Source organism: Abramis brama, assembly GCF_963993115.1.
Source record: "Abramis brama genome assembly, chromosome: 24".
NCBI lineage: Eukaryota > Metazoa > Chordata > Actinopteri > Cypriniformes > Leuciscidae > Abramis > Abramis brama.
Genome location: NC_139986.1, coordinates 29838308 through 29866139, shown reverse-complemented (window position 1 = coordinate 29866139; position 27832 = coordinate 29838308). Strand labels below are relative to the sequence as shown.

The 27832-nt window shown below is 38.1% G+C and overlaps 1 protein-coding gene across 3 annotated transcripts in view; it reads left to right on the top strand.

The window, feature by feature from the left end:
- Positions 1-3346: 3346 nt before the first annotated feature.
- The window catches only part of epb41l3a (erythrocyte membrane protein band 4.1-like 3a), a 55835-nt gene continuing 31349 nt past the window's right edge, over positions 3347-27832 (top strand). For 2 of the 3 annotated variants that reach the window (XM_084103528.1, XM_084103527.1), the window contains exons 1-10: positions 11491-11590; positions 16125-16279; positions 16885-17076; positions 18233-18337; positions 18420-18462; positions 18538-18613; positions 19615-19833; positions 21426-21513; positions 22726-22770; positions 24852-25004. In XM_084103528.1, coding sequence (XP_083959654.1) covers positions 16136-16279; positions 16885-17076; positions 18233-18337; positions 18420-18462; positions 18538-18613; positions 19615-19833; positions 21426-21513; positions 22726-22770; positions 24852-25004 — 1065 coding nt within the window. In that variant the 5' untranslated portion in view covers positions 11491-11590; positions 16125-16135. Of the gene's footprint in view, positions 3468-8024; positions 8056-11490; positions 11591-16124; positions 16280-16884; positions 17077-18232; positions 18338-18419; positions 18463-18537; positions 18614-19614; positions 19834-21425; positions 21514-22725; positions 22771-24851; positions 25005-27832 lie in introns of those variants that run through there. The other variant, XM_084103526.1, reaches the window with a different exon arrangement.

Here is a 27832-nt window from a genome sequence, read left to right as displayed (position 1 = left end):
AAACTTTCATGCCCTCAGAATATTTTTTTTGTTGTATGAATATCTGAACATGCAATATATCAAAAAGAACAAAGCATCTGCTTTTAAACAACAACAAAACGTTTTATTCTAACTTAATAATTTTGTTCTCAACACTTAAATGTGGGTAAATTTCATAAAAAACTGAAACTAAAAAATGTTGAACAACAAGCTGAGAAAATAGCGTTTTTGTCAAAGACTAAACGTGCATAAGCTTGTTTCTGCTGCTTCTTCTGCATAACAGCGCCACCTGCCGTATAACAGTGAAACACGGGTTGCCGGAATATTCCGTCAATGGCGGGAAAAGAGTTAAGTTATAAAATATGATGTTATTTCAGAATGTTCAAACCGTCCATTTTTTAAATGCTTTAAACCGTTTTTTAATGTAAGGAAACATTCCATTCTTCAAACATTATGTGAATGTTACTTTTGAATGTTCTATGAACATTCCGAAACTAAAAAAACATTAGAAAAGTTCCATGAACGATATATAAATGTGCAAATTTATAAATTGTTGACACTGATCAAGGTAATAAATATGCTCTCAAATACAGACATACATCTCATTAATCAGAGATCAATATTCATTAATTGTGAGACGGTTTCAGACTTACTAATTTATTCATGCATACTAATGAGTGTTTGAGCATAATTGATTCTCAAGACGGTTTTCGTCAGACTGAGCCAGACAAACACTGATCTGATATTTCATCTGCATGAGTGCTGCATAATAATATTCATATGATTCTGATCTCTAGAGAAGTTTTCACTGCAGTTATGAAAGACTCTCAAAGGAATATGAAAGTCTGCGCCTGTTTTGCTGCTCTAAACTTTGCAATAAACACGTTGAAATGGCACTATAAACATTATTTATTTAAATATTTTAAAGTAGACTTTTATTAAAGAAATAAAGGAGTGAAACATTACTCACCCTCTGCTTTAAAACAAACACTTAGCCGCTAAAATGCAGATTCATCACGTGACAACTTCTACGCCAATGAGATCTGCAGAGACGTAAGTTTGATTTGTATTTATTAATTTATTTACAAAATAACAATTCAAAATGTATTTAAATACATACATTATATTCACATTCACTACACCCATGCTTTGAACTAAAATGTAGTGTTTTTCATTTTTAATGTGATGCTGCTGTGCTCGTCTCTGACCACTAGAGGGCGACATGGTTCTACTTTCTGCATTATTGATGATGATGATGAAGCAAAGTGATTTTCTACAGTTCTGCATTTCTTTATTGATTTGTGCTGAAAAATAGGATTACATGCTTTATAAAACAAATTAGGCTACAATTGAGTTTGAGTTGCATAAAATGCCCTGACTGATCAATCGTAATGCTTTTAAGTCTGGAATTGATCAATTTGTGCCTGGTTTTTTCCTTCAGTTGTATAATCCAGTTTGAGTTCTGTAAAACTGCCCAGCACAGACCAGAGGGGCCGCGTGTTTAAACATCTACAATTCCCAAACCGAACGGCCTGCAAATGAGCTCTGATGAATTAATTTCAGTAGAATTAGCGACTCAGCAATCCTCTGGAAAGGGTTTTGGGTTATTTGGCAGATTAATCAGGTTTTGGGATGACTGGTTTGCTCAGATGCTGTTTTTCCACAGTTAAACCTGTGTTTCAGTGCCAGAGCCCGCCTGAAGGGAGAGTAAGGTGAGAATAAAGCAGTGTGAGATGATGTAGTGTTTCTGTAGAGCTGATCTCATGCTGCATTGACCATCTGAGCCAAAAACGCATCGGTCAGCAACTTTAGTCTGTCTTACTCTTTTATAAGCATCTGGAGCAGGGTTAATATTATAGATAACATATATAGAATTCAGAAAACCTTGTTATTAGCGACACCAGTGGCCGTTAAGTGAACTGCAGCAGTGACTAATTGCTCGTGCACACGTGACTTAATCTTGTTTTACAGTCTATGGACGTAATAGACTGAACGTGATTCAAGATCCTAACAGAATAAACACACAACAAAAATGAGAAACCAGCAGTTCAGAAAGTTTCTGATCATATGATGTGAATATGTTAGGACCAGCTCTACGATTCACCGAGGTAATTAAAGCCTAATTACGCTGTTATGATAGCTTGATTCAAGTATTTGAGACGAATATGTAAATCTGGGACTATAGTTTGAATGAGTCCATTTTGTTTGGATGACTCGTTGATATTACCTACAGAATGGCTCTTTCTGCATTAATTTCATGTGCATTGAATGGAAGAGAGGCTTTCGAACGCGTAACCGTCACATCCGTTTCATTTTCCCGGCAAAACCGTCCCGAATACTTCACATAAAAATAAGTCAGGCTTTCATAGACAACCTAGGAACTCATTTTTAATTTTTTCTTTTTTTTACAAGCTGTTCACACATTGGCAATAAAAAAGCTATTCATACATGAAAATTCTTACATATATTCTAGTGCTGGGCAACAATTAATCACAACTATAATAGCATCTTTAAAGCTAATAACCCAGACAGCAACATAGTGTCGGCCCAGATCCGGCCCGCCTCTGGTACGCATGCGTGTAATCCACATGTTGGAGATGTGGCCGACACTATGTTTCTGTCTGGGATCATTGATCTTGCATTGCTCTTACATGTCTTTATTTCACTCAGGATGGTCGTTTGTGTTTCGCTGGAGCTCTTCGGGAAAGCGTGATGTTAATAAACTCATCATCCACTCAAAGGGAATTATACATTTGAAGAAAGCCAGCGTCTGCATTATGCATGTCTGAAGTGCTTCAGATCATCAGAGGCCCGAGGACACATTTCCACGCTGTCAGATGAAGAGATCAGATCAGCTGACGGCACCTGAGCGACTCAGACCTGCATTAAAGCATTAAAGGCTCGAGCCGGGAGCTTTTCAGAGCCGTTGCATCAGATTCCGACTCCCATCATGAGTTTATTGATCTCACTGAGACTCATTCAGCTGGAAGGGACTCGACTGGCCACTCAGATTAACAAAAGATTAGACTGTACTCGTTACATATTAGAACATGACAAAAATGTTGGTGGAGAAACTATCACAAATTCACAAATAATTACAAAAAAATGGCAAGTAACATTAAATTAAACATGACATTTTGAAGTAGAAAAATTGAAATATCTCTTTATCAGAAGAGTTGGAATCACTCACTCAGAAATCTCTGGGAAATTTAACAAAAATACCATGGCCTTGAATCTTCATCAGCTTGATGTTTTCTGATAGAGCAGATGTTGTTATTAATCTGAGTCTGACTGACAGCAGTGTGAGCCAATCAGGATGCGCTGTGGCGAGGCTCATTAGCATAAGTGGGTGTGGTCATTTGTCTGCCGCTGAACATCTTTCTCTCAGCACCGAAGCTCCTCTTCATCTTCATCTGATCTTCATCTTCACAGTTTCTGGATTATTGCATCAGGAGGAGTTGAAGCAGTAAAAAGTGAATAAATAAAAGGTACGAGTGTTTCACTCTTTTCTGTTGTGATCTATAGAAACACATCAGTGTGTGTCTGATGTTTGTGTTTATGATGCGCGTTGCGGCTGTTTCTCGTTACTGAGGGATTTAGTTAGTTCTGCTGAACACACACACACACACACACACACACACTGCTGAAGAGCTTCATTAATGAACGTGTTCATTCACATTAGCGGCTCTACTTGCTGTTTAATACTCTATTTTATCTCCGTGTTTCTCTGTGTGTTCTGCTGAACGCGTGTGTTGATGGTTATTTATATCTGTAACTGAATCCATGAGAATATTAAATGACAGATTCCATGTAGACAGGAATGTTGTGCGCGCGCCCGACACCACAGATGGTCCCGCGCGCCTCCAGAACGCGCATCAACAGTCCAGAACCGAGCCGAGTCTGATTCTATTGTGTTTATAGTGTCAATAAATCATATGCTGTCATATTTCTCTCTTCTCTGTCATCTGGACCTGGACTGTGATGTGGACTCGGCCTGGATGTGTCCTAACGGTGAGTTTATGTGTTTTATTCTGCCTACAAGTCAAAAGATCATCATCTCTGCTTGTGTTTGCAGCCAAATATAGATCATAAGTCTGATAGATCTCTTCAGCAAATCAAAGCTTTACAAGGAACACAGCTAACAAAAATATATTCAAAGAGCGTTCAAGTTTCAAAAACCTGATTTTTTCTGAACATAATTTTCTTTTGGTTGTGTGAACATTAGAGAAAACATGGGAAAATTCTGATATCCTTCTGCAAACACTATGGGAACGTTACTTTTTATTGTATTATATTGTATGTCTTTATTGTCCACCAAGGTGAAGAATTGTCTTTGGCTCACCAGCACATAAAATAACTATACAAGCCGTAGTACAGAAAGAACAAGAACAAAAACACAGACTTATTCACATTACATAGATATAATAATACAGTTCATGCCACTGTCATTTGGTTTATCTATCGCTTGTGGAGTTGAGAATTTTAATAGCGTTTGAAATAATAATTGTATCATTCTGCAAACAGTAATAGAACGTTACTTGTTACTTTTTATCATTCTGTAAACATTAATAGAACATTACTTGTTACTTTTTATCATTCTGTAAACATTGAACGTTACGTTTGAATAGTACTAAAGACCAGATAACTGCACGAAGGTTCTCCTAACGTTACTGGAGAACGTTCCCTGTCCGCTGGGAATAAACAGATGCAGTTCAAACATCTGGGCTTGTCCTGATGTTAACCTCTTTGACTGAGATTTAATCTGCTGATCTGCTCTGGATTAAAATCCACAAACGCTCCAGTTGTACAACGCAGAGAGATTAATAAGAGAAGTGTGTGAGCGTCCCTCTGTCTGTCTGAGTTCTTGTTTTCTTTGGGTTCCCCTGAAGACCTGCAGCTCCGGCGCCAGACACTTCAGCCGTATAATCAGTATTGATCGTGTATTAAAACTCAGAGTCTGTTCTTCAGTCCAGAGCTCCATTATGCCGATGAGTAGAAGCTTCTGGATGCATTTATTGCATAAATGATAGACGAATCTGAGCATCTTCCAGCTGACTGAGATTGACCCGTTTGTTTTACTCGTCTGACAAGCTTTACTGAACATCTCTCGTAATGAACTGGAGATTTCTGCTCATCGCACACAGATCGAGGCTCAATGCGAATGTGAGCGGCTCCATGTTCATGTTAATGGTTTTCAGATCATCTCTGAGCTTCTGCATCTCCTCAGTGAAGTGTGTGACTGGATGATTGTGATGAAGTGTGTGACTGGATGATTGTGATGAAGTGTGTGACTGGATGATTGTGATGAAGTGTGTGACTGGATGATTGTGATGAAGTGTGTGACTGGATGATTGTGATGAAGTGTGTGACTGGATGATTGTGATGAAGTGTGTGACTGGATGATTGTGATGTTCGCCGTGTTTCCACATGATCACAGCGCTGGGATTCATCGACTGATAATGAGACTCGTGTGTGTGAATCTTCTTCCAGAGGTTTCAATACGATGAAAAGCTGGAGGAGGAATGTCATATACATGCATATATATATATATATTCAGCTCTTATTGCACATCTGTGTTGTTTTTTTCATACTGTATGTTCAAATATCAATTTTCTTTGTAAAGGAATGCAAAGCTTTCTACTTTTCCAAATTAATTCTTAATCTTTCTGGGTTTATGACTTAAGCTGGAATTGATGAAGCTTCCTGAACTTCCCAGAAATGTTGTTTTAGTATCATTAATATACTATTGTAATATTTAGTAATATTTTGAGTTAGGTTTTATTGTTATATTTTCTGCCTTCATTTGAATTTGAGTTAACCCTACAGTAATTTAGTTTTTTTGTCATTTTTTTTATTAGTTTATTAGCCTTAGTAATGTGTGTATGTGTATATGTGTGTATATATATATATATATATATATATATATATATATATATATAAATATATAAGTCAATTAGTTTTAATACATTTTAGTTAAAATTTGAGCAATTTTGTTTATATATATATATTACAGTTTATATATATAAACTTATGATTTAGTTTATTTTAGTATTTTTTGTAATTTTAGTTCATCTTAAACTACATGAAAATTAGAAGTGTCTTGTTTAAGTTTTAAGTTTAAGTTTTACTAAAATTTTGTTTAAAAAAATATTAATATTTGATTAATTTGACTTTTTTCCAAAAATATTTATACTTAATATTTATAAAAACATTTAATATTTTTATTCAATACTTCTCAATTTTATTTCAGTTAGTTTATTTATTTCAATTAACATAAATGTTTATATATATATATACATATAAATATATACACTGTCCTGAAGTGTATCTGTGATCGCTGGTGTTCAGAGGTTTAGTCGTGAGGACTGGATTACAGACAGAGCCGTGGTGTGTGTGTGTGTGTGTATGTGTGTGTGTGTGTGTGTGTGTGTGTGATGGGCAGGTTTAGGGGTAGGGTTAGTGTAAGGAGATAGAATATACAGTTTGTACAGTATAAAAATCATTAAGTCTATGGAGAGTCCCCACAAAGATAGTGAACCAGACGTGTGTGTGTGTGTGTGTGTGTGTGTGTGTGTGATTGCTGGAGCGTTTGGGTCAGCGTGAGGCCGAATCTCTCGTCTGACGCTGGGAGAATCTCACGGGTTGATAACTCTGACTGTAGGGGACAGAAATAAACTGTGAGTTTGAGAAGTGTGTGGGTTGTTCTGTGTAAAATCATTCTCTCTCGACAGTCATTACTGTGTGAAACACACACACACACACACACACACACTCTCGCAGTGCAGCTGCACATGTTTATATTCATCAGTTTCTGAGATCTGACCTCTGCATCTGAGCTCAGGCTCTCATCTGGTGTGTTCAGAGAATAAAGCTCTACTCGTTCGTGTGTGTGTCGTCCTCCTGATGCTCCAGGTTCAACACTAGCGCTGAGATCTGTGTGTCATCTGAGACGCGCGTCTGTTTACTCCTGGAAATCATTCTGACCGGTCATTCGGTCTAAACAAACAAACAAACAAACAAACATGAATGTCATGCAGTAATTCTCTTATAATGGAAGAGTTTAGGGAAAGCTGTTCCTCCCTGTTTTAGCAGATATATGAAGCTTTAGCTGTGGAGAATCCAGCTTTTAATGTTGTTATGTGTCTATGTGGTGTTTTTAATGTGCTTTAAGACAAACCATGTGTAAATTCATAAGTCGACTCCATTGCTGAGTATTTCCTCCTTAAAACTGCAGTGAACCAAAGACAGTCTCAAAAACACGCTTTGAAATCGCTGGTGTTTCTGACGTCACAAACTACCTTGTAACCAATCAGATCAACGTGTGATCGTCAACCAGTGGATCTCTGAGCTGAGTGAGTGAGTGGAGGCGGGGCTCATTTGCATATTCATACAACCGCGCATACTAAATGAGGCAAGGGTGTCGAGTTACATTCAAGATATTTTAAGACTTTCCAAGGAAAAAACATTGAAATATGTCATTTTAGTGATCGAAGATGAGTTTTCAGAGATACAGTTGTTGACTACAGGGCGACTTTAATCACTTTAATTATTCAGCAAAATATGTAATTTGAGGTGTAATCTTTGTGAGTTGGAACTACTGAAATACTGAAAGCTAATAAGTGATTATTTGACACTGGTCTGCCATGTTAAAACTTAGTGTGTTTACGTCTCGAATCTCAATACTATTTTATAAACAATACAAAAATTTGACTATAATTAATAATTAGACTATTTTGTGTGCTTTTTTAGGCACAAAAATGATCATTCTGTCATCATTTATTGATGTTGATTCAAACCTGTTTGCTTTTCATTCTTCCGAACACAAAAGAAGATATTTTGAGAAATGTCTCCATGCAATGGTAGTCAATGGGGTCCAAAGTTGTTTGTCCTCAACGTTCTTCAAAACATCTCCTTTTGGGTTTTTATTGATGTGTTCCTGTGATCTTGATTAGTTTGGAGTGATTGACAGGAGTTGAACTCGTCACAGATGCTGTCATTCAACTAACCTTGGATTATATACTGTGTGTAACCCCATCAGTACCCAGAATGCCGTGCAGTGAAGGACATGCATGATGGGTAATGTATGTTTATGATCAGAGGTGTTTTGATGGCTTGATCAGAAGCACATGTCTGTGAACGCATGCACTGATGCGCTTAGAGTCCAGCCAGAGATTAGAGCGTTTGCAGCACGTCAGTAATCCGTCTGGATCACATCTGATCTGAGCGCTTGTGACGGCAAACACACTGTGTGTTATAAGCACATTTACACACACTGTTCATGTTTTGACCCAGTTGATTGTGTGTACACTGCAACAGAGACCGACTAGATTACCACAAACTCACCACTGCACTGCTGGAGTCCTCTGGGTGGTTGCTAGGGTGTTGCTATGGTGTTCTGGGTGGTTGCCAGGGCGTTGCTATGGAGTTCTGGCTCATTGCTAGGGTGTTCTGAGTGGTTGCTAGGGTGTTCTACAGAACACCACAAACACAGTACAATCGACATGGGAAAATCTCAGAGTAAAACTGGGAGCTGTGAAAAATATGATACACCGGTGATTTGCCAGATGAGAAGTTTATCTATGTGTATCATATTTTTACTCTTTTAATTCCTTTTATAACTGTTTTAATTTTCCTTGCTTTTATTTTGTGATTATTTTAATTCCTTAGTGTATGAAATGTGCTATATAAATAAACTTGCCTTGCCTAGTTCTGAATGGTTTCTAGGTGGTTGCCAGGGTGTTGCTATGGTGTTTTGGGTGGTTTCTAAGGCGTTGCTATGGAGGTCTTGCTCATTGCTAGGGTGTTCTGAGTGGTTTCTAGATGGTTGCTAGGGTGTTCTGAATGGTTTCTAGGTTGTTGCCAGGGTGTTGCTATGGTGTTCTGTGTGGTTGCCAGGGCGTTACTATGGAGATCTTGCTCATTGATAGGGTGTTCTGAGTGGTTTCTAGATTGTTGCTAGGGTGTTCTGAATGGTTTCTAGATGGTTGCCAGGGTGTTGCTATGGTGTTCTGGGTGGTCACCAGGGTGTTCTGAATCGTTTCTGGGTGGTTGCCAGGGCGTTGCTATGGAGTTCTGGCTCATTGCTAGGGGATTCTGAGTGGTTTCTATGGTCGCTAGGGTGTTCTGAGTGGTTTCTAGATGGTCGCTAGGGTGTTGCTAAGTGATTGTACTGGCCCAAGCCCCCGTCCAGCCCTCACTGCAAGAGCTTTTGTTTTTCATTTAAATGTGTTTACTCTATTCTAGTGCTCTTTATTCTTCATTCTAGTTTTCTGCTCTGCCTGATGTTTGATTGTGTGTAATTTCTGCATCATCATCATCAAACAGAATCTCAGTGATAATGGCTGCTAGTAAAGAAGACTCAACATACAGAGCTTGTGTTCGTGACTCAGATGAAGGACGAGACGTCAGATCTCTCAGCATTACTCTTCTTCTTCTCAGAGCTGGTGTGTCTCAGTGTTGTGTTTGTTAGAAGCTCTAGAGTTCGAGACGCTCCCGATTACACACCGATCGACCCGCCTGACATCCATAAACCAGCCGAGCAGCAAATGAGTTTACACACACACACACACACACACACACACACACACACACACACACACACACACACACACCATACTCACTCTCTCTCTGGTGTTCAGAAGATTATCATACATATCCCGAAACTGAACGCACGATACCATATTATTGTGATACTCCGAGACATATGATAAAAGATTAACAAAAAATTAACTTGATTAAAATGCTAAATTTGATATTACATTGTGTGTGTAAATGAATAGTCTTGGACTTGGTGCTGAAACCCAAAGCACAGGACAATAGAGACACCAGGATAACAATATTCATGATTCTGAAAATACTGAATTATTGTAGATGAATATGCTTGATCTCTGTCACTGACTAGATATATTTATAATAATGTAGGACACTTTTTACACAAATATTCCCCCATTGCATTATTATACATTATATTCAACATTATATATATGTAGTTCTGACACTAAAACTCTGAAAATGTGAATTTTTGCTCACACAGTAATTTTTATTTTGTGTAAACTATCCACGATACATGTTGCATTTTTGTATTGCGATATATTGTGACACCCCTAATGAAGATGCATTAATGAAGCCGAATCTCAACAGCAGCCAATCAGAGTGACGTTTGACGTGTGATTAACAGCTGGCCTGAACTCGTCGTCTGTGATGCGCTTCTGCTCTGTTAGACTGATGCTGTGTGTGTCCTTGTGCAGATGCATGATGGGAAGGCAGGACTCATCTACATTCACAGCAGACCCTCTGCCATTAAAGGAGCAGCAGGGAGACGTGTGTGTGTGTGTGTGTTAAACGCTCTTCTGAGGATCACAGACGGATGCAGATGGCAGAAATCACAGCTTGTGATAAACCCGTGTGTTTAAAGTGACACATGGTCACATGACACATGTTTCAAGGCTGAATTATGTTGTTACCTCGGCTGGTAATCTTGAATCAGAATATCTTTCCCTCTCTCTTCATCTCTTCTCTTCTCTGATGACGAGGGCGGGGCTATAACCTGTCACTCACATGAGATCCACCAATAGCAAACCACAACCATCCAATCAATTCCCCACAAACACAATCAAGCCCCGCACACATTTGTTCTTGTTCCAGAAGCGTTTCATTCGGATATATGGAACAATAGGAAAGAAAAGACTAGTGCAAATATCATTTCATGCCACTTTGTCTTTGGCTGCGTCCGAAATCGCAAAAGTATGTTCGGTAACACTTTATTTTAGTGTCATTGTTACATATGTCACATGTACTTACCATAGTAATAACAGTAAATTATGCATAATTACATGCAACTAACCCTCAACCAAACCCTAATCCTATCCTAACCCTATAGTAAGTACATGTAGCTAATTATTATTACTCAATACTGAAATGTATTATTACACAGTAACAATGACACCTTAAAATAAAGGGTTACACTTTATTTTAAGGTTTCATTGTTACAGTGTAATTATACATTTAGGGTTAGGGTAGGATTAGGGTTTGGTTGAGGGTTAGTTGCATGTAATTATGCATAAATGACTGTTATTACTACGGTAAGTAGGCTACATGTAATATATGTAACAAGGACACTGTAAAATAAAGTGTTACCAAATTAAGTGTAACCTTATGTTCTATATAGTGTAAATGTGTGTAGTATGAATGTAATCCGGACGTAATGCATTTGCCATGTTGTCATTATTACTTTTGTTTTGTCACACACTGTTTTTCACTAGTATATGATTTCAGATGCAGCTTTTGTTTACCATATTTGCAAGTTCTTTTTTTATGTCTAGTAGGCTATGTCCTAAATATATCACAAACGTGTTATTGTAGCCTACTATAATTTTTTTATTTATAATGTTTTTTTTTTTGTTCGTGTATTTCAGTGAGTGTGTGTGTGTGTGTGTGTGTGCGCGCGTGCGCGTGTGTGATAAATACAGTGAGCTATAGATATTAGTGATGAGTCAGCACACTGGTTTAACCCTGTGTGTTCTGCACTGCTCTGAACTCGACCGACACACACACACACACTTACACACACACACACCAGACCGACACTAGTGACCGGAGCTTCAGGACACGGGTGAGTTTACACGCATTTACTACAGGAGGATCAGCCTCTAGTGCCTAAATAAAGCTGTTCGAGTGTGTGATGCGCAGTACGGGAGTGTGTGTGTGTGGGTGTGTGTGTGCAGTCAGTCTGTCGTCTCGCGCACCGGGAAGCAGCAGCATCATCATCAGAGCCGGTAAACATCCGTTCATCCTTCAGTCTCGTGTGTGTGTGTGTGTGTGTGTGCAATGGGAGTAACACCACAGCTGCATCATTTATGTGTGTGTGTGTGTGTCCTTAATCATTAAGCAGAACTCATAGAAATAGATTTATAAGTGTGTGGAATTTGATTGACAGTCATCATGATGACACACAAGCGCGTGCCTGTCATTGAATCCCTCGCGCGCGCTCTCCTCGTCTATATATGACTGTATGTGATGCGTCTGTATGTTGTGCATCTGCGGGTTTCGTGGTCACATGATGTGAGTTTATGAACTTCGCTGGTACCGGTTTCATTTTTGTGGTTCTGCAATGCGGTGGGTGTGGCCTGCGCGTGCACGCGAAATGCCGGCGTGACGTCACTCGCGGCCGTGATGACGCGATGAAGCCCGCAGAACTTACAGTGTGTGTGTGTGCGCGAGGTGAGAAATACACCGACAGGAATGATCTTTATTTTCCAAAATCCTGAGGGAATTCGGATGTCATAACATCACAAGCAGGTCAAATACGATCAGAAAAATACAGTTAGAAATTCTACTTGCATTCCTTTAGGATTTCTTTGGGAAGAGAACTGATGATTATTCATGTGAATTTTTTATTTATATGCAGAAATGCAGGGTGTATATAATGCCATTAAAGTACAGCATTGACAGTCAACAACTAATGTCTACTCTTATTATTAATAATCAATAGGACATTATTAGTCATAACCAGCATCATAACTCATCTACAGTGGATTGATGTGTATTGTTTTGATGGTGGCTGCTGACACGTCATTTATTCAGTTAAGCAGACATAATGAATGTTGGCATTGATTACAGCTCATGCTCAGCTCATTTATTGTTTTAACGTGCATAGAAACGCTGCAGATCTAAAGGTCAGTTTGTGGGATTTGATGTTCATTGTTCCTGCACTATGAGATTTCAATCTCAGAAGCTCGTACAGTGACAGCCGTACAAATGTTTGTCTGTCCCTCGTTTAGCAGACGTCTCGTGAGATCAGACGGAAGAACAGCTTCTATTTCTGACTGTAATTCAGAGCGCCGCTCAACTCGGCCTAGATTCAGGGATTGTTCTGGGTCTCGTCGCTGTTATCGGACAGTTCTGTGTTCAGGAACAAAAGGACTTTATACATTAATGTGAATTATTTCACATATTTCATCCCAAAATCAAAAGGAAAAATCAAAAATGTTATTTTTCATAAGGAAAATGAGTATCCTATTTTAATTCCATTAATTATTATTATTTATTTTTTTGCATGGTATATTCATTACATTACTCATTCTCATCACTTTAATGCTTCTAGACGTTTTATGTACTTTTATAATTGTACATTTATAATTGTCATTTTTCTCAATGCTGATTCACATTGTTTATACAACCACCCAGTAACACACTAAAAAACACTCAGAACACCCTAGCAACTGCATAGCAACACCCTAGCAATCACCTAGGAACACCCTACTAAAATCCATGCAGAACACCTTAGCAACCGCATAACAACCACCTAGTTACACACTAAAAAACACTCAGAACACCATAGCAACTGCATTGCAACACCCTAGTAACCACCTAGGAACACATTAAAACGGATCAGAGCACCTTAGCAACAGCTTAGCAACACCCTAGCAACCACCTAGTAACGCACTAAAATCACTCAGAACGTTATAGCATGTTATTATTATTTATAATATATATATTATATATTATGTTATATATTACGTTATTATTACAGAACATTATTATTATTATTATTATTATTATTATTATTATTTCTGATCACATCACTGAGGTGTTTCTGTGTTTTTGACCTGCCAGCACTGATTGTCTATCAGAACACAATAATAAGTTATTCGTGATGAATACTGGACTCATGAATAATGCATGAGGGGGATCTCACTGCGGTGTCAGTGCTGGGTTTATTAGTCGCCGGCGTGTTCTAGATCACAGAGAGGAACGGAGGGTTTAGGTGACGTCTGTGTGTGTGAAAGCATTGTGAGCTCTTGAAGACACATGGCTGTATCGGAGCAGCTGATTGGCTGAGAGCCTCCGGCGTGTCCTTTGCAGAGAGACAGAGACACATCTCAAGGACTAACAGACTAAATCCAAACCAGATCCTCAGACCAGAAACCACAACAAACCATTGTGGCAGTTCAGTGGTGAATCTGAGGGTAATAATACTATAAAAATATGAAATATTGCATTTTTTATTATGCAGTCTTCTGTTGGTTTTGTCGTGTTATGGTGATGTGTTAGAGCAAGGTTTCCCCAGACATGATTGAAAGCTTATAATACAGTCAAACCAAAAATTATTCAGACACCAGATATCATTTTTGATATTTTTTAACTAGTGGGTGCAGGACACTATAGTTCACTTATGTAAGTGAGGAGAGCAAAATATTATACCCAAAAATTCTTCATACAGTGACTACCAGTGACGTTTATAAAAAAATTGGGACCAAAAATGATTCAGACACTTTGACCTGACTATACCTAACTATACCTATAATACTTATAGTGAATACTTAGTGAATAAACTGTGATAATGTGAGAAATGTTGAAGGTGTCTGAATACATTTTGGTTTGACTGTAATTAAATCATAAAAATGTATTTTGGCAGAGACTGTGTTTACCACGGTACAGTTTTGTAACGGAGCGTGTCTGAATGAGCACGACGCTCATTAGTTTACAAACGTGCTGCTTAATATCACAGACGCACCACAGAAACATCTGAATATGTGTCTTTTACAGTGAGATCTGTGAAGCTTCTGGAACTGGTCACGCGTGAAAAACAGAAGCAGACTTGAGTTGAGATTTAAACTCCAAATCAGCAGAGAGCTTCAGCAATCAGCAACACACTAAAACCACTCAGATCACATAAACAACTGCATAGAAACTCCCTAGAAGCAAAACAATCACTCAAAACACACTTTAGCAACCGCATAGCAACACCCTGGAAACCACTCAGAACACCTTAGCAACTGCATAGCAACACTCCGGCTTCCACCTAGGAAAACACTCAAAACATCTCAGAAACTGCATAGCAACACCTTAGCAACCACTCAGAACACACTTTAGCAACTGCAAAGCAACACCTGAGCAACCACCTCGGAAAACGCTAAAAACCACTCAGAACACCTCTGCAACTACATAGCAACACCGTGGCAACCACTGAGAATACACTTTAGCAACTGCATACCAACACCCTGGCAACCACCTAGAAGCACAATAAAAATGACTTAAAACACACTTTAGCACCTGCATATTAACACCCTAGCAACCACCTCGGAACACGCTAAAAACCACCTCAGAACACCTTAACAACCGCATAGCAACACCCTGGCATCCACCTAGGAACGCACTAAAAAACGCTCAAAATACTTCTGCAACTGCATAGCAACACCGTGGCAACCACTCAGAATAGACTTTAGCAACTGCATACGAACACCCTAGCAACCACCTAGGAGTACACTAAAAATAAATCAAAACAGTCTTTGATAACGCCATAGCAACACCCTGGCAACCACCCTTACACCCCCAGCACAGTTAAACACCTCACGCTCACTTCAGGAGATCTAGTCCAGCATCTGACGACAGCAATCGAGAGTCTGATGAGCCTCTTCCTGTTTCAGGAGTTAAACACTGATTCTTCATTCAGCTCACGCAGGACGGTCTCAGATCTCACACACACACACACACACACACACACACACACACACACACTCGAGTCCCACAGTGGCAGAATCTATATTTGTCCTCTACAGAAATGAAAGACTCATTCTAATGAAGGACAGGAAACGCATCGCGACTGCTTCCTGTTTGCACTGTTTGATGTGATGAAGAGCTTTCATCTTCCTCATCCGATGGGATTCTCTCACCTTTCCCTCATTTGATCTTCTGCTCTTTGCTCTCTTTATCCCAGAGTTCTCTGTCTGTTTGCATGATACACAGATGCATTTGTTGAGCCATAAAACAGTTTTTGTCTGCATCTTAATGCCGTTCCCATAATGCCTTTGATCCAGAGCGTCTGTGCGGATCAGTGCTGAACGCCGTCCTACAGAGGAGACACACAGTGAACATTAATATTCATGATCCTGTGCATCATTCGTCATGATCACACAAACGGGAATCAGTAGGAAATGGATTATGAATGTTAAATTCATCTTATCTGATCGTCTGTGAGCAGAATCACATTCATATTTACTGAGAGTAAAGTTCTCCTTAAAACATCAGAGCTTGACATTGAGGTCAAAGGTCATGCTGAGTTGTTGTATTTAAAGGAGTAGTTCATTTGCTGTGATCTCAGTATCATGTTGCAGATGTTGATGTGTGTTTGTCTCTGATCACAGTTTGATCTGACATGACGACAGAAACGGAGAGTAAAGCAGAGCAGCAGGAGGCCGGTGTGGCTCCGCCCCCTTTAGCTCCGCCCCCTTTGGCCCCGCCCCTCGGCGACCAGCTTCCCCCGGCCGACGCCCACAGCACACCTGTCAGGAAACAACAGGTACATCTTCTGATCGCCACGGTAACGCTACAGTATACATCGCATTGTTTTTATTTTTGCTAAAAGTTCAAGATTAATAACAGGCCAAACTATTAAATTCAGTTGCCATTTATTTTCAGATATAATCATTTTTCAAATAAAAAAAGGAGTTTGATATTATGAAACACACTCTCCCTCACATATTCTCTCTCTCTCACACACACACTCTCACACTTATACAATCTCTCTCTCTCACACACACACACACACACACACACACACACACACACACACACACACACACACACACAGGCATTCCTATCATTCCAGACGCATAATGGTTTTTACTGAGCTAATAACATTTTCTATCCCATAACCCTAAACCTTCCTATCACAGAGAATTTTCTGTATTTTTACACTTTTAATAAAAAAAACATTTAGTATGTTTATTTAGAGTTTTGAATTACAAGGATCAGCAATTCCTCATAATATAGGGGGCGTGGCCTGAAACCTGAATACACACCACAATATAAGGACAATGCAATGTAGGTCAAACCAGCACACACACACACACACACACACTCTGGTGTCAGTGTCTGATTGTGTGTGTTTCTCTGTGACGTCAGGCCGGGGAGCGTGAGGTGGGCGGAGTCCCGCAGGGGAAAGCCAATCAGCTGCCGGCCGAGGACGACGGCTCCTCCCACTGGTCCTCCTCCAGCAAACTCACCCGATCTCCTGTGAAAGTGATCAGGAAACCCAAGAACATGCAGTGCAAGATCTCACTGCTCGACGGCTCCGACTACACCTGCGTGGTGGAGGTGAGACTCACACACACTCTCACACACACACACACACACACACACACACCTGCGTGGTGGAGGTGAGACTCACACACACACACACACACCTGCGTGGTGGAGGTGAGACTCACACACACACACACACTCTCACACACACACACACACACACACACACTCTCACACGCACACACTCTCACACACACACACACACACACACACACACACACACACTCTCACACACACCTGCGTGGTGGAGGTGAGACTCACACACACACACACTCTCACACACACACACACACACACACACACACACTCTCACACACACACACACACACACACCTGCGTGGTGGAGGTGAGACTTACACACACACACACTCACACATACACTTGGGTGGTGGAGGTGAGACTCACACACACACACACACACACTCACACACCTGCGTGATGGAGGTGAGACTTACACACACACACACACACTCACACACCTGCGTGGTGGAGGTGAAACTCACACACACACACACTCACGCACACACCTGTGTGGTGGAGGTGAGACTTACACACACACACACACACACACACACACACACACACTTGGGTGGTGGAGGTGAGACTCACACACACACACACACACACACACACACACACTATTTATGTCTGTAGATCTTTAAAGTGAGTTTGGGTCAGAAGTCTTTACACACACCAAACTTCAATATCTATATTCTGAAGGTTTATGGTAAAAATGTATTTGTTTTGTCTGTTGAAAATGTGCAGCGGGCGGATTAGCTGAGGTGACGTGACGCTAACGCTAGCAGACAAGCCTTAAGCTTTAAGGCTTAATATAATTTAAACGGATGAGTTATAAAAACATCCCCCCCCCCACAGTCGTCATGAAGAGCAAAATTAGCTTTATAGACCAAAACCAGTTTTAGCACCAGACTGTAAACATGTGTTTCTCTGCTGTAAAGTTGGGCATTTTAACATGCGTGTCTATGGGATTGAGTCTCTTCTGCAGCCGGCCTCTAGTGGCCAGTGGATGAACTGCAGGTTAATCACTTCAGTGTTGGATTGAAGAGAGAGACGGGAAGGTTGACGCTTGGTTCAGTCGCACTACTGACTAACTCAACCAGGCCCCGCCCCTTTATTCTGCTTAATATTATTATTTCTCTCTCCACAGAAGCGTGATAAAGGTCAGGTTCTGTTCGATAAAGTCTGTGAACATCTCAATCTCCTGGAGAAAGATTACTTCGGAATCACTTTCCGTGACGTGGAGAATCAAAAGGTACAGTGAGATTCACACAGATGCAGTGAAGCTTTGAACACTGATTCAGTGAGTCGTGATTCATCTGAACGATTCGTTTCAGAACTGGCTGGATCCTTCCAAAGACATGAAGAAGCAGATCAGAGGTGAAGTACTCTCGATATAGACACCTGTGCTGTCTTCATGTGCTGCGTTTGAACTCCATGGGTTTTTTTCTTCAGGTGTCGCCTGGAATTTCTCATTTAACGTGAAGTTTTATCCTCCTGAACCGGCGCTGCTTTCTGAAGACATCACCAGGTCCGACTCATGCGAAACAGATCTATCACACACACCACCCGTCAAAGGTTTCGGATCAGTACGATTTTTTATGTTTTTAAAAGAAGTCTCTTCTACTCACCAAGGCTGTGTTTATTTGATTAAAAATACAGTAAAAACAGAAAAAAATCTGAAATATTATTCTAATGTAAATCATCTGTTTTCTATGTGAATATACAGTAAAGTGTAATTTATTCCTGTCATTTTCAGCATCATTACTTCAGTGTCACATGATCCTTCAGAAATCACTCTAAAATGATGATTTGATGCTCAAGAAACATTTATGATTATTATCAGTGTTGAAAACAGTTTTATTTCAGGATTCTTTGATGAATAGAAATAAAAAAACAGCATTTATCTGAAATAGAAGATTTTGTAACATTAAACTCTACCGTTCAAAAGTCTGAGGTCAGCAAGAATATTTATTTTATTTTTTGGGGGGAAATAAATAAAAGAAATCAATACTTTTATTCATAAAGGATGAATTAAATTGATCAAAATTTACAGTAAAGACATTTATAATGTTACAAAAGCTTCTATTTCAGATAAATGCTGTTCTTTTAAACTTTATATTCATCAAAGAATCCTGAAAAATAAAATGTATCACAGTTTCCACAAACATACAAACTGTTTTCAACACTGATAATAATCATAAATATTTCTTGATCATCAGATCATCATATTAGAGTGATTTCTGAAGGATCATGTGACACTGAAGACTGGAGTAATGATGCTGAAAACTCAGCTTTGATCACAGGAATAAATTACACTTTACTGTATATTCACATAGAGAACAGATGATTTATGTTACAATAATATTTCCAATAATATTTTTACTGTATTTTTAATCAAATAAACACAGCCTTGGTGAGTAGAAGAGACTTCTTTTAAAACATTAACAATCTTACCGATCCAAAACTTTTGAGTATCTAATAGAAATAATAATAATAATAATAATAATGCGACGTCCGTCTGTCCGTCAGGTATTACCTGTGTCTGCAGCTGAGGGATGACATCATCTCGGGCCGTCTGCCGTGTTCGTTCGCCACACACACGGTCCTGGGCTCGTACACGGTTCAGTCGGAGCTGGGCGACCACGACCCGGACGAGTACGGCTACGAGTACGTCAGCGAGTTTCGGTTCGCGCCTCATCAGACCAAAGAGATGGAGGAGAAGATCATGGACCTGCACAAGAACTACAAGTGAGTCTCGTCCTCCGGCTGACCGGGTCTAGAGCCGAACATTCGGACCTTCTCAAAGTTATGAACAAACGTTCTTCCAGTAACGTTAATAGAACGTTCATTCAACGTTATTTGGTCTTTAATGATGTTCTCAAAACTTTATTTATACATCATTCATGCAATGTTTTTTTTCTGAACATTACTCTTTAAAAAAAGTTTAAACCCCTTAGCTGTCACCCCCCCTTTCTGAAAATGGACATTAAAATGCACTATTCAAACTTGTAATTTTAATTGTAATTCAAGAATGCTTTGGAATATAAACCAAACAAAAAGTTTGGTCTTGTTTTAAAGAAAATACTCAGCAGATTATTGCTGAAGTGAAAGCACTTTCAAAAATTAAAGTATGAACAAGTTATGGAAGTTTAAATTTACAGTAAATCAAATATACTGTACTTAATATTTTTTCTTTTATATTAAATAGATATTTTACAAAATATTTTTTACTATAAAATTACTATAAAATCATAGCCATATATCTAACCAAGTTGTGTTCCAAATTTGAAGTTGATTTCACAAAAATTGAAGTTCCCATGAGATTTTGTTTAGGCGTAATACCAAAAATAGCCACTGGGTGACATTGAATTCCATTGAATTTAACTGTATGCATTCTGCCATAACAAATTAATACATTTCTGTCCAAATATCACTTCTGTCACAAAATATGGAACCTTGAGACTCAGACCTTTCTGACAATATGTGTTTTGTCAAGATTAGAAAATATTTTGATCATAAATTATGAAATAATGACGTCCAAAAGGGGAGGAGTCTGATAAAATAATTTAGAGTACCGTTTCTATGGTAACACGATGTCCAATTTCAAAACAGTTTTCACAGGATGAATTCTGAGATCGTAAGCTTTCAAATGATACCTAATTTATGATAACTACTAAAATATGTAACGTAATAAAAAAGGCGACAAAAAAAGATAATATTATATTTTAGAGGATAATATATATTATACTTTTTAGAAGATAATATTATTTTCTAATTTTTTATTGACAAATACTAGATTATATGTTTTCTTATGAAATTTTAGCATGAAAACCAACGTTTCAGTTATTAAAAGTGTGTGTGTCGACTTTTTGTGACAAACGCCAGAACTCCTGTTATTATGTAGATTTTATTAGGTGCACTCTTGTCATAAATTCATCTATTTCTGTTCCTACATAATTTTTTAACAAAAAACAGTCTTAAAATATCTATTTAGGAGTCTTAGACCTTTCCAACGATATATAGTTTGTCATGGTTAGATTAGGATTTAATTGTAATATAGTGAAGTAAACTTAAATGTCCCGCTAGTGGGACGGTGAGATTAAGGGGTATTCTTGATTCGGAATGAAGTAACGCTCATATAATGATTGAAGAATGAGACAATGGTAATGGAATGTTTCCTTAACGTTCACATAACCAATAATTTTAATTAAAAAAAAACTGGACGTTTCTATATTGATTTAGTTCAGTTCAATAACAGTGTCAATCAATATTCTACAGAAAAACATGTTTGACTTCAAAGTGTTAATAACCTCAGATCCGTTTGTGTGTGTGTGTCTCAGAGGAATGACGCCGGCCGAAGCTGAGATGCATTTTCTGGAGAATGTAAAGAAACTGTCCATGTATGGAGTCGACCTTCATCATGCAAAGGTACACGTGAAACACACACACACACACACACACACACATCATGATTGATGGAGATTTTTGTCATTGATTCAAGTGATTTTGCATGTAAATGTGTCTGTATCTTCAGCACACACACACACACACACACACACGATTCAGTGTTTTGTGTTCAGTGTTTATCGTTGTCATTGTTTCTGGTGTCGATCTGTCAGATGTTCAGTGTGACTCTGATTCGGGCCGGGTCGTTCTGGGTCACAATCGACACAAGCCAGATATTGACAGCCACACATGACAGACAGTTCATAATGTCAAGATAGAAGAGGATTATTTATAAACGCTTAAGAATCTATTCTGAATATTGGCAGAATCTTGAATCGGTCGTTTTCTTTGAAACCTTCAGTAGTTTATATATATATATATATATATATATATATAAATATATTAGTGCTGGGCAATCACGATTTAATCGCATCCAAAATAAAAGTTTGTGTTTACATAATATATGTGTGTGTACTGTGTATAATTATTTTGTATATATAAATACACTTTATATATATTTTTTTATTTATATATAAAATATTTGTATTTATATATAATATAAATTATGTAAAAAAATTAATATACAGTATATGCATGCAAATATTTCTTAAATATATATATGCATATGTGTGTATTTATATAAAATAATTATACACAGTACACACACACATATATTATGTAAACACAAACTTTTATTTTGGATGCGATTAATCATTGTCCAGCTCTAATATATATATATATATATATAAATGTTAAAATTAACATGCACTGAGATTGAAAGTATTGTTGGTTCATGTTACTTAACTAATGTTAACAGATGCAACCGTATCATATAGTGTTACCCATATTTCATTACAATTATTGGAAAACTATGAACTCACATATAAAATTTCCCAGATTAGATGATGCATAAAAATGGTTTTAGCATCAATTCTCTGTTGATAAGGTGATTGATCAGCTGATATATTGATTTCGCTGATAAAGCATCTGTATATTTCCTCGTTGAGGCTCTTTGAATACGCTTGTTTTCTTTAATATGGGTTCGGTGAACCTGAAGCTCTTCTGCCGATATTCATACCCAGATGATGCTTCATATCATCCATCACCTCATATAGTGATTATTGAACAGACAGACCGCTGACGTCCGGTTAGATCAGCCGCTCTTCTCTTCTTCCCCTCTTACGGATGATCTAGTTGATAGGACGATTCTTTCACTGCTTTTCTCCAGCTAAAGGAGAGGTAAGATGCATTGGTGTATATGTGTGTGTCTCTGTGTGTGTGTGTGTGTGTCTTTGTGCATGGCCATGAACCGAATCATTGTCTGAGCAAAGACTGTGTTACCTTCAGATTCTCCATGTGCGTTTGTCGAGAACCTGCTCCTTTCCTCATGCTCATCCGCCGAAGCTCACGGGCGAGCCGAACCCGTTCACCGGGAGCGCCTGGGGATCCAGGACGGAGAAACCACACATGAGAGATCTTTAAAGGGAGAGTTCAGACGAAGATGTCATTCTGTCATCATTTACCCGAATACAGATAGTTTTAGCTTCATTTTAATGATCAGAGATGTTTTAGTTCACAATAATAACCCTACTTTAATGCCGATATTTTGAAGAACGCTGGGACTAAACGACACTACAGTTCTCAAAATATCTGCATTAAGGCGAGACACGGCAGGCAAAAACATCGGGGTTTTATTACTGGTCAATTTTTGGATATTTGTCTTCAATAACATGTCTTCTTTCAGACTTGTGGTGAAAAAAAGTCTGAAATACACATTTAGGTCTTTATTTTATTACACTTTGTCTGTTTGCGTCTGTAGATTTCTCATAAATTCAACAAAATCGATCTCTGCCGTCAGCCGGTCCTCACACACACCGCTAGAAAGCTCTCTCTCTCCTGTACAATGCTGTCGGATCCAAATATGGTCATTTCCTTTTTATCAGCAACCAATCGTGAAAGTAAAAGGGCTGAATGCGCGATCTCATTGGCTGATGATAAATCTTTATAGCCGTTTTCTCAAAATGACTTTTCTCTCAAACTCCAAGTCCGAAATCTCCACTTCAGTAGCTCCGATATACACCAAACTTTCCAGTCTTGTACCTAGTTATATTATGAAGACATTTACAGAGGGATTTGTAAATATATTATTCTTAGCCTGATTTATATAACATTTTATTCCAAAAACCATGGCGAAAATAATTTTTTTAAGGCTATTGACAGTATTTTCTGATTTACAGGATAACATAAGTAGATATCCATAAATCCCTCTGTAATTTTTTTCCCATCTAATATGTGAACACAATGAAAAAATAATTTTTAACCTGGCTTTATCCAATACTCAGATTTCGTTTTTTAAAATATATGCAAATTAGTGCATATTTACTTAGATATTGCCTAATTTGCATATTTAAACATTAAATTACAGAAAGCTTATAATACATTTTTTCCTCATCTTAATGTAGGTAATCAACTGGGAAGGTTTCATGGTGATATCTGCTAGTTAAATTTTTTACCCTATTCACCTGTAGTGTCTCGCCTTAAGCTTCATTTTAATCATCAGAGATGTTTTAGTTCATAATAATAACCCTATTTTAATGCCGATATTTTGAAGAACGCTGGAACTAAACGACACTACATTTCTCAAAATATCTGCTTTAAATTCAAAAAGGATTGAACGACATGAGGGAAAGTAAATGATGCCAGAATGATCATTTTTGGATGAATATTCCCTTTACAATCTCAGTTATTTCTCCCAGTCACTTCTGCATTTAAATATTTTTCTCCTGAGAAAAACACCTCAATAACGTCTCAAGATTTGCCAAGATAAATTGCAGTCAGAAGTCAGAGATTAACTTAATTTCTCATCAAATGATCTGATCTGCTCCTCACTGAAAACTTTGAAGAATTCGCGTCTCTTTCCTAAAGAATTTTAGGAGAAACGTCTGAGACCACATTGATGCTTCAATGATCTCTGATCAGTTTTCCTCTGAGCGAGTTTCGGGAAGCTTCGTCGTGGTTCTGACCCGGTTTCCTACAGTAGACCTGATCAAAATACCCACTAGAGATGTGAATTGTGCCATTTTTCCCACAATCCCTCTACAATCCTAGATACTAGATGGATGGATGGATGGATGGATGGATGGATAGATAGATAGATAGATAGATAGATAGATAGATAGATAGATAGATAGAATACTCTCTATCCATCTCTCAGGCCAGATCTGTTTGGCTTCCACTCATGAATTGGAGAATCATTGGCATTTGTTTGAGCATGAGTGTGTGATGATGATTGGCACCTCTCTGATCCAATGGTGTGCCAGGATTCTGAGGGGGTGGAGATCATGTTGGGCGTGTGTTCGTCTGGACTCCTCATCTATCGAGACAGACTTCGCATCAACCGCTTCGCCTGGCCCAAAGTCCTCAAGATCTCCTACAAACGCAATAACTTCTACATCAAGATCCGTCCAGGAGAGGTGAGAGGTCATCCGTTCTGCTGACGCTTCTGATGAGGTGCGTTACATCACACACGGAAACTGCACAAAATGCTTTTCTTACTTAGGATTTTTGTCTTGTTTCCAGTTCAAATATAAAAAAAAATCTTAAATCAAGATTCATTTACTAGATGAGTAAAATGCCATAAGATATTATGTCTTGTTCTCTGGGGGAATTAATCAAAAGTTTGCTTGTTTTAAGTAAAAACTCGCTTTTGATTAATTCCCCCGGAAAACAAGACATAATATCTTATGGCATTTTACTCATCTAGTAAATGAATCTTGATTTAAGATTTTTTTGATATTTGAACTGGAAACAAGACAAAAATACTAAGTGAGAAAAACATTTTTGCAGTGAACTTGGCTGACAATAATCGCTCATTTGGACGCCCTGCAACGTCTTCAAAGAAAGGCAACAATGATAGATGCACTTTTAGGATGAATAGATGCGCTTTTATCATGGATAGATGCACTTTTATGATGGATAGATGCACTTTTATCATGGATAATGCATTTTTATGATGGATAGATGCACTTTTATCATGGATAGATGCACTTTTATGATGGATAGATGCGCTTTTATCATGGACAGATGCGCTTTTATGATGGATAGATGCGCTTTTATCATGGATAGATGCACTTTTATGATGGATAGATGCACTTTTATCATGGATAGATGCACTTTTATGATGGACAGATGCACTTTTATCATGGATGGATGCGCTTTTATGATGGATAGATGCGCTTTTATCATGGACAGATGCACTTTTATGATGGACAGATGCACTTTTATGATGGATAGATGCGCTTTTATGATGATAGATGCGCTTTTATGATGGACAGATGCACTTTTATGATGGACAGATGCACTTTTATGATGGATAGATGCGCTTTTATGATGATAGATGCGCTTTTATGATGGACAGATGCACTTTTATGATGGACAGATGCACTTTTATGATGGACAGATGCACTTTTATGATGGACAGATGCACTTTTATCATGGATAGATGCACTTTTATGATGGATAGATGCGCTTTTATCATGGACAGATGCGCTTTTATGATGGATAGATGCGCTTTTATCATGGACAGATGCACTTTTATGATGGACAGATGCACTTTTATGATGGATAGATGCGCTTTTATGATGATAGATGCGCTTTTATGATGGACAGATGCACTTTTATGATGGACAGATGCACTTTTATGATGGATAGATGCACTTTTATCATGGACAGATGCGCTTTTATGATGGATAGATGCGCTTTTATCATGGATAGATGCACTTTTATGATGGACAGATGCACTTTTATGATGGATAGATGCACTTTTATGATGGATAGATGCGCTTTTATGATGATAGATGCGCTTTTATGATGGACAGATGCACTTTTATGATGGACAGATGCACTTTTATGATGGATAGATGCACTTTTATGATGGATAGATGCGCTTTTATGATGGACAGATGCACTTTTATGATGATAGTTGCACTTTTATGATGGATAGATGCACTTTTATGATGGATAGATGCACTTTTATGATGGATAGATGCACTTTTATGATGGACAGATGCACTTTTATGATGATAGTTGCACTTTTATGATGGATAGATGCACTTTTATGATGGACAGATGCACTTTTATGATGATAGTTGCACTTTTATGATGGATAGATGCACTTTTATGATGGATAGATGCACTTTTATGATGGACAGATGCACTTTTATGATGATAGATGCGCTTTTATGATGATAGATGCGCTTTTATGATGGATAGATACACTTTTATGATGATAGTTGCACTTTTATGATGGATAGATGCGCTTTTATGATGATAGATGCGCTTTTATGATGGATAGATACACTTTTATGATGATAGTTGCACTTTTATGATGGATAGATGCACTTTTATGATGGATAGATGCGCTTTTATGATGATAGATGCGCTTTTATGATGGATAGATACACTTTTATGATGATAGTTGCACTTTTATGATGGATAGATGCACTTTTATGATGGATAGATGCGCTTTTATGATGATAGATGCGCTTTTATGATGGACAGATGCACTTTTATGATGATAGTTGCACTTTTATGATGGATAGATGCGCTTTTATGATGGACAGATGCACTTTTATGATGATAGTTGCACTTTTATGATGATAGATGCGCTTTTATGATGATAGATGCGCTTTTATGATGGATAGATACACTTTTATGATGATAGTTGCACTTTTATGATGGATAGATGCACTTTTATGATGGATAGATGCGCTTTTATGATGATAGATGCGCTTTTATGATGGACAGATGCACTTTTATGATGATAGTTGCACTTTTATGATGGATAGATGCGCTTTTATGATGGACAGATGCACTTTTATGATGATAGTTGCACTTTTATGATGATAGATGCGCTTTTATGATGGATAGATACACTTTTATGATGATAGTTGCACTTTTATGATGGATAGATGCACTTTTATGATGGATAGATGCGCTTTTATGATGATAGATGCACTTTTATGATGGACAGATGCACTTTTATGATGATAGTTGCACTTTTATGATGGATAGATGCACTTTTATGATGGATAGATGCACTTTTATGATGATAGTTGCACTTTTATGATGGATAGATGCACTTTTATGATGGACAGATGCACTTTTATGATGATAGTTGCACTTTTATGATGGATAGATGCACTTTTATGATGGATAGATGCACTTTTATGATGGATAGATGCACTTTTATGATGATAGATGCGCTTTTATGATGGATAGATGCACTTTTATGGAATTCATT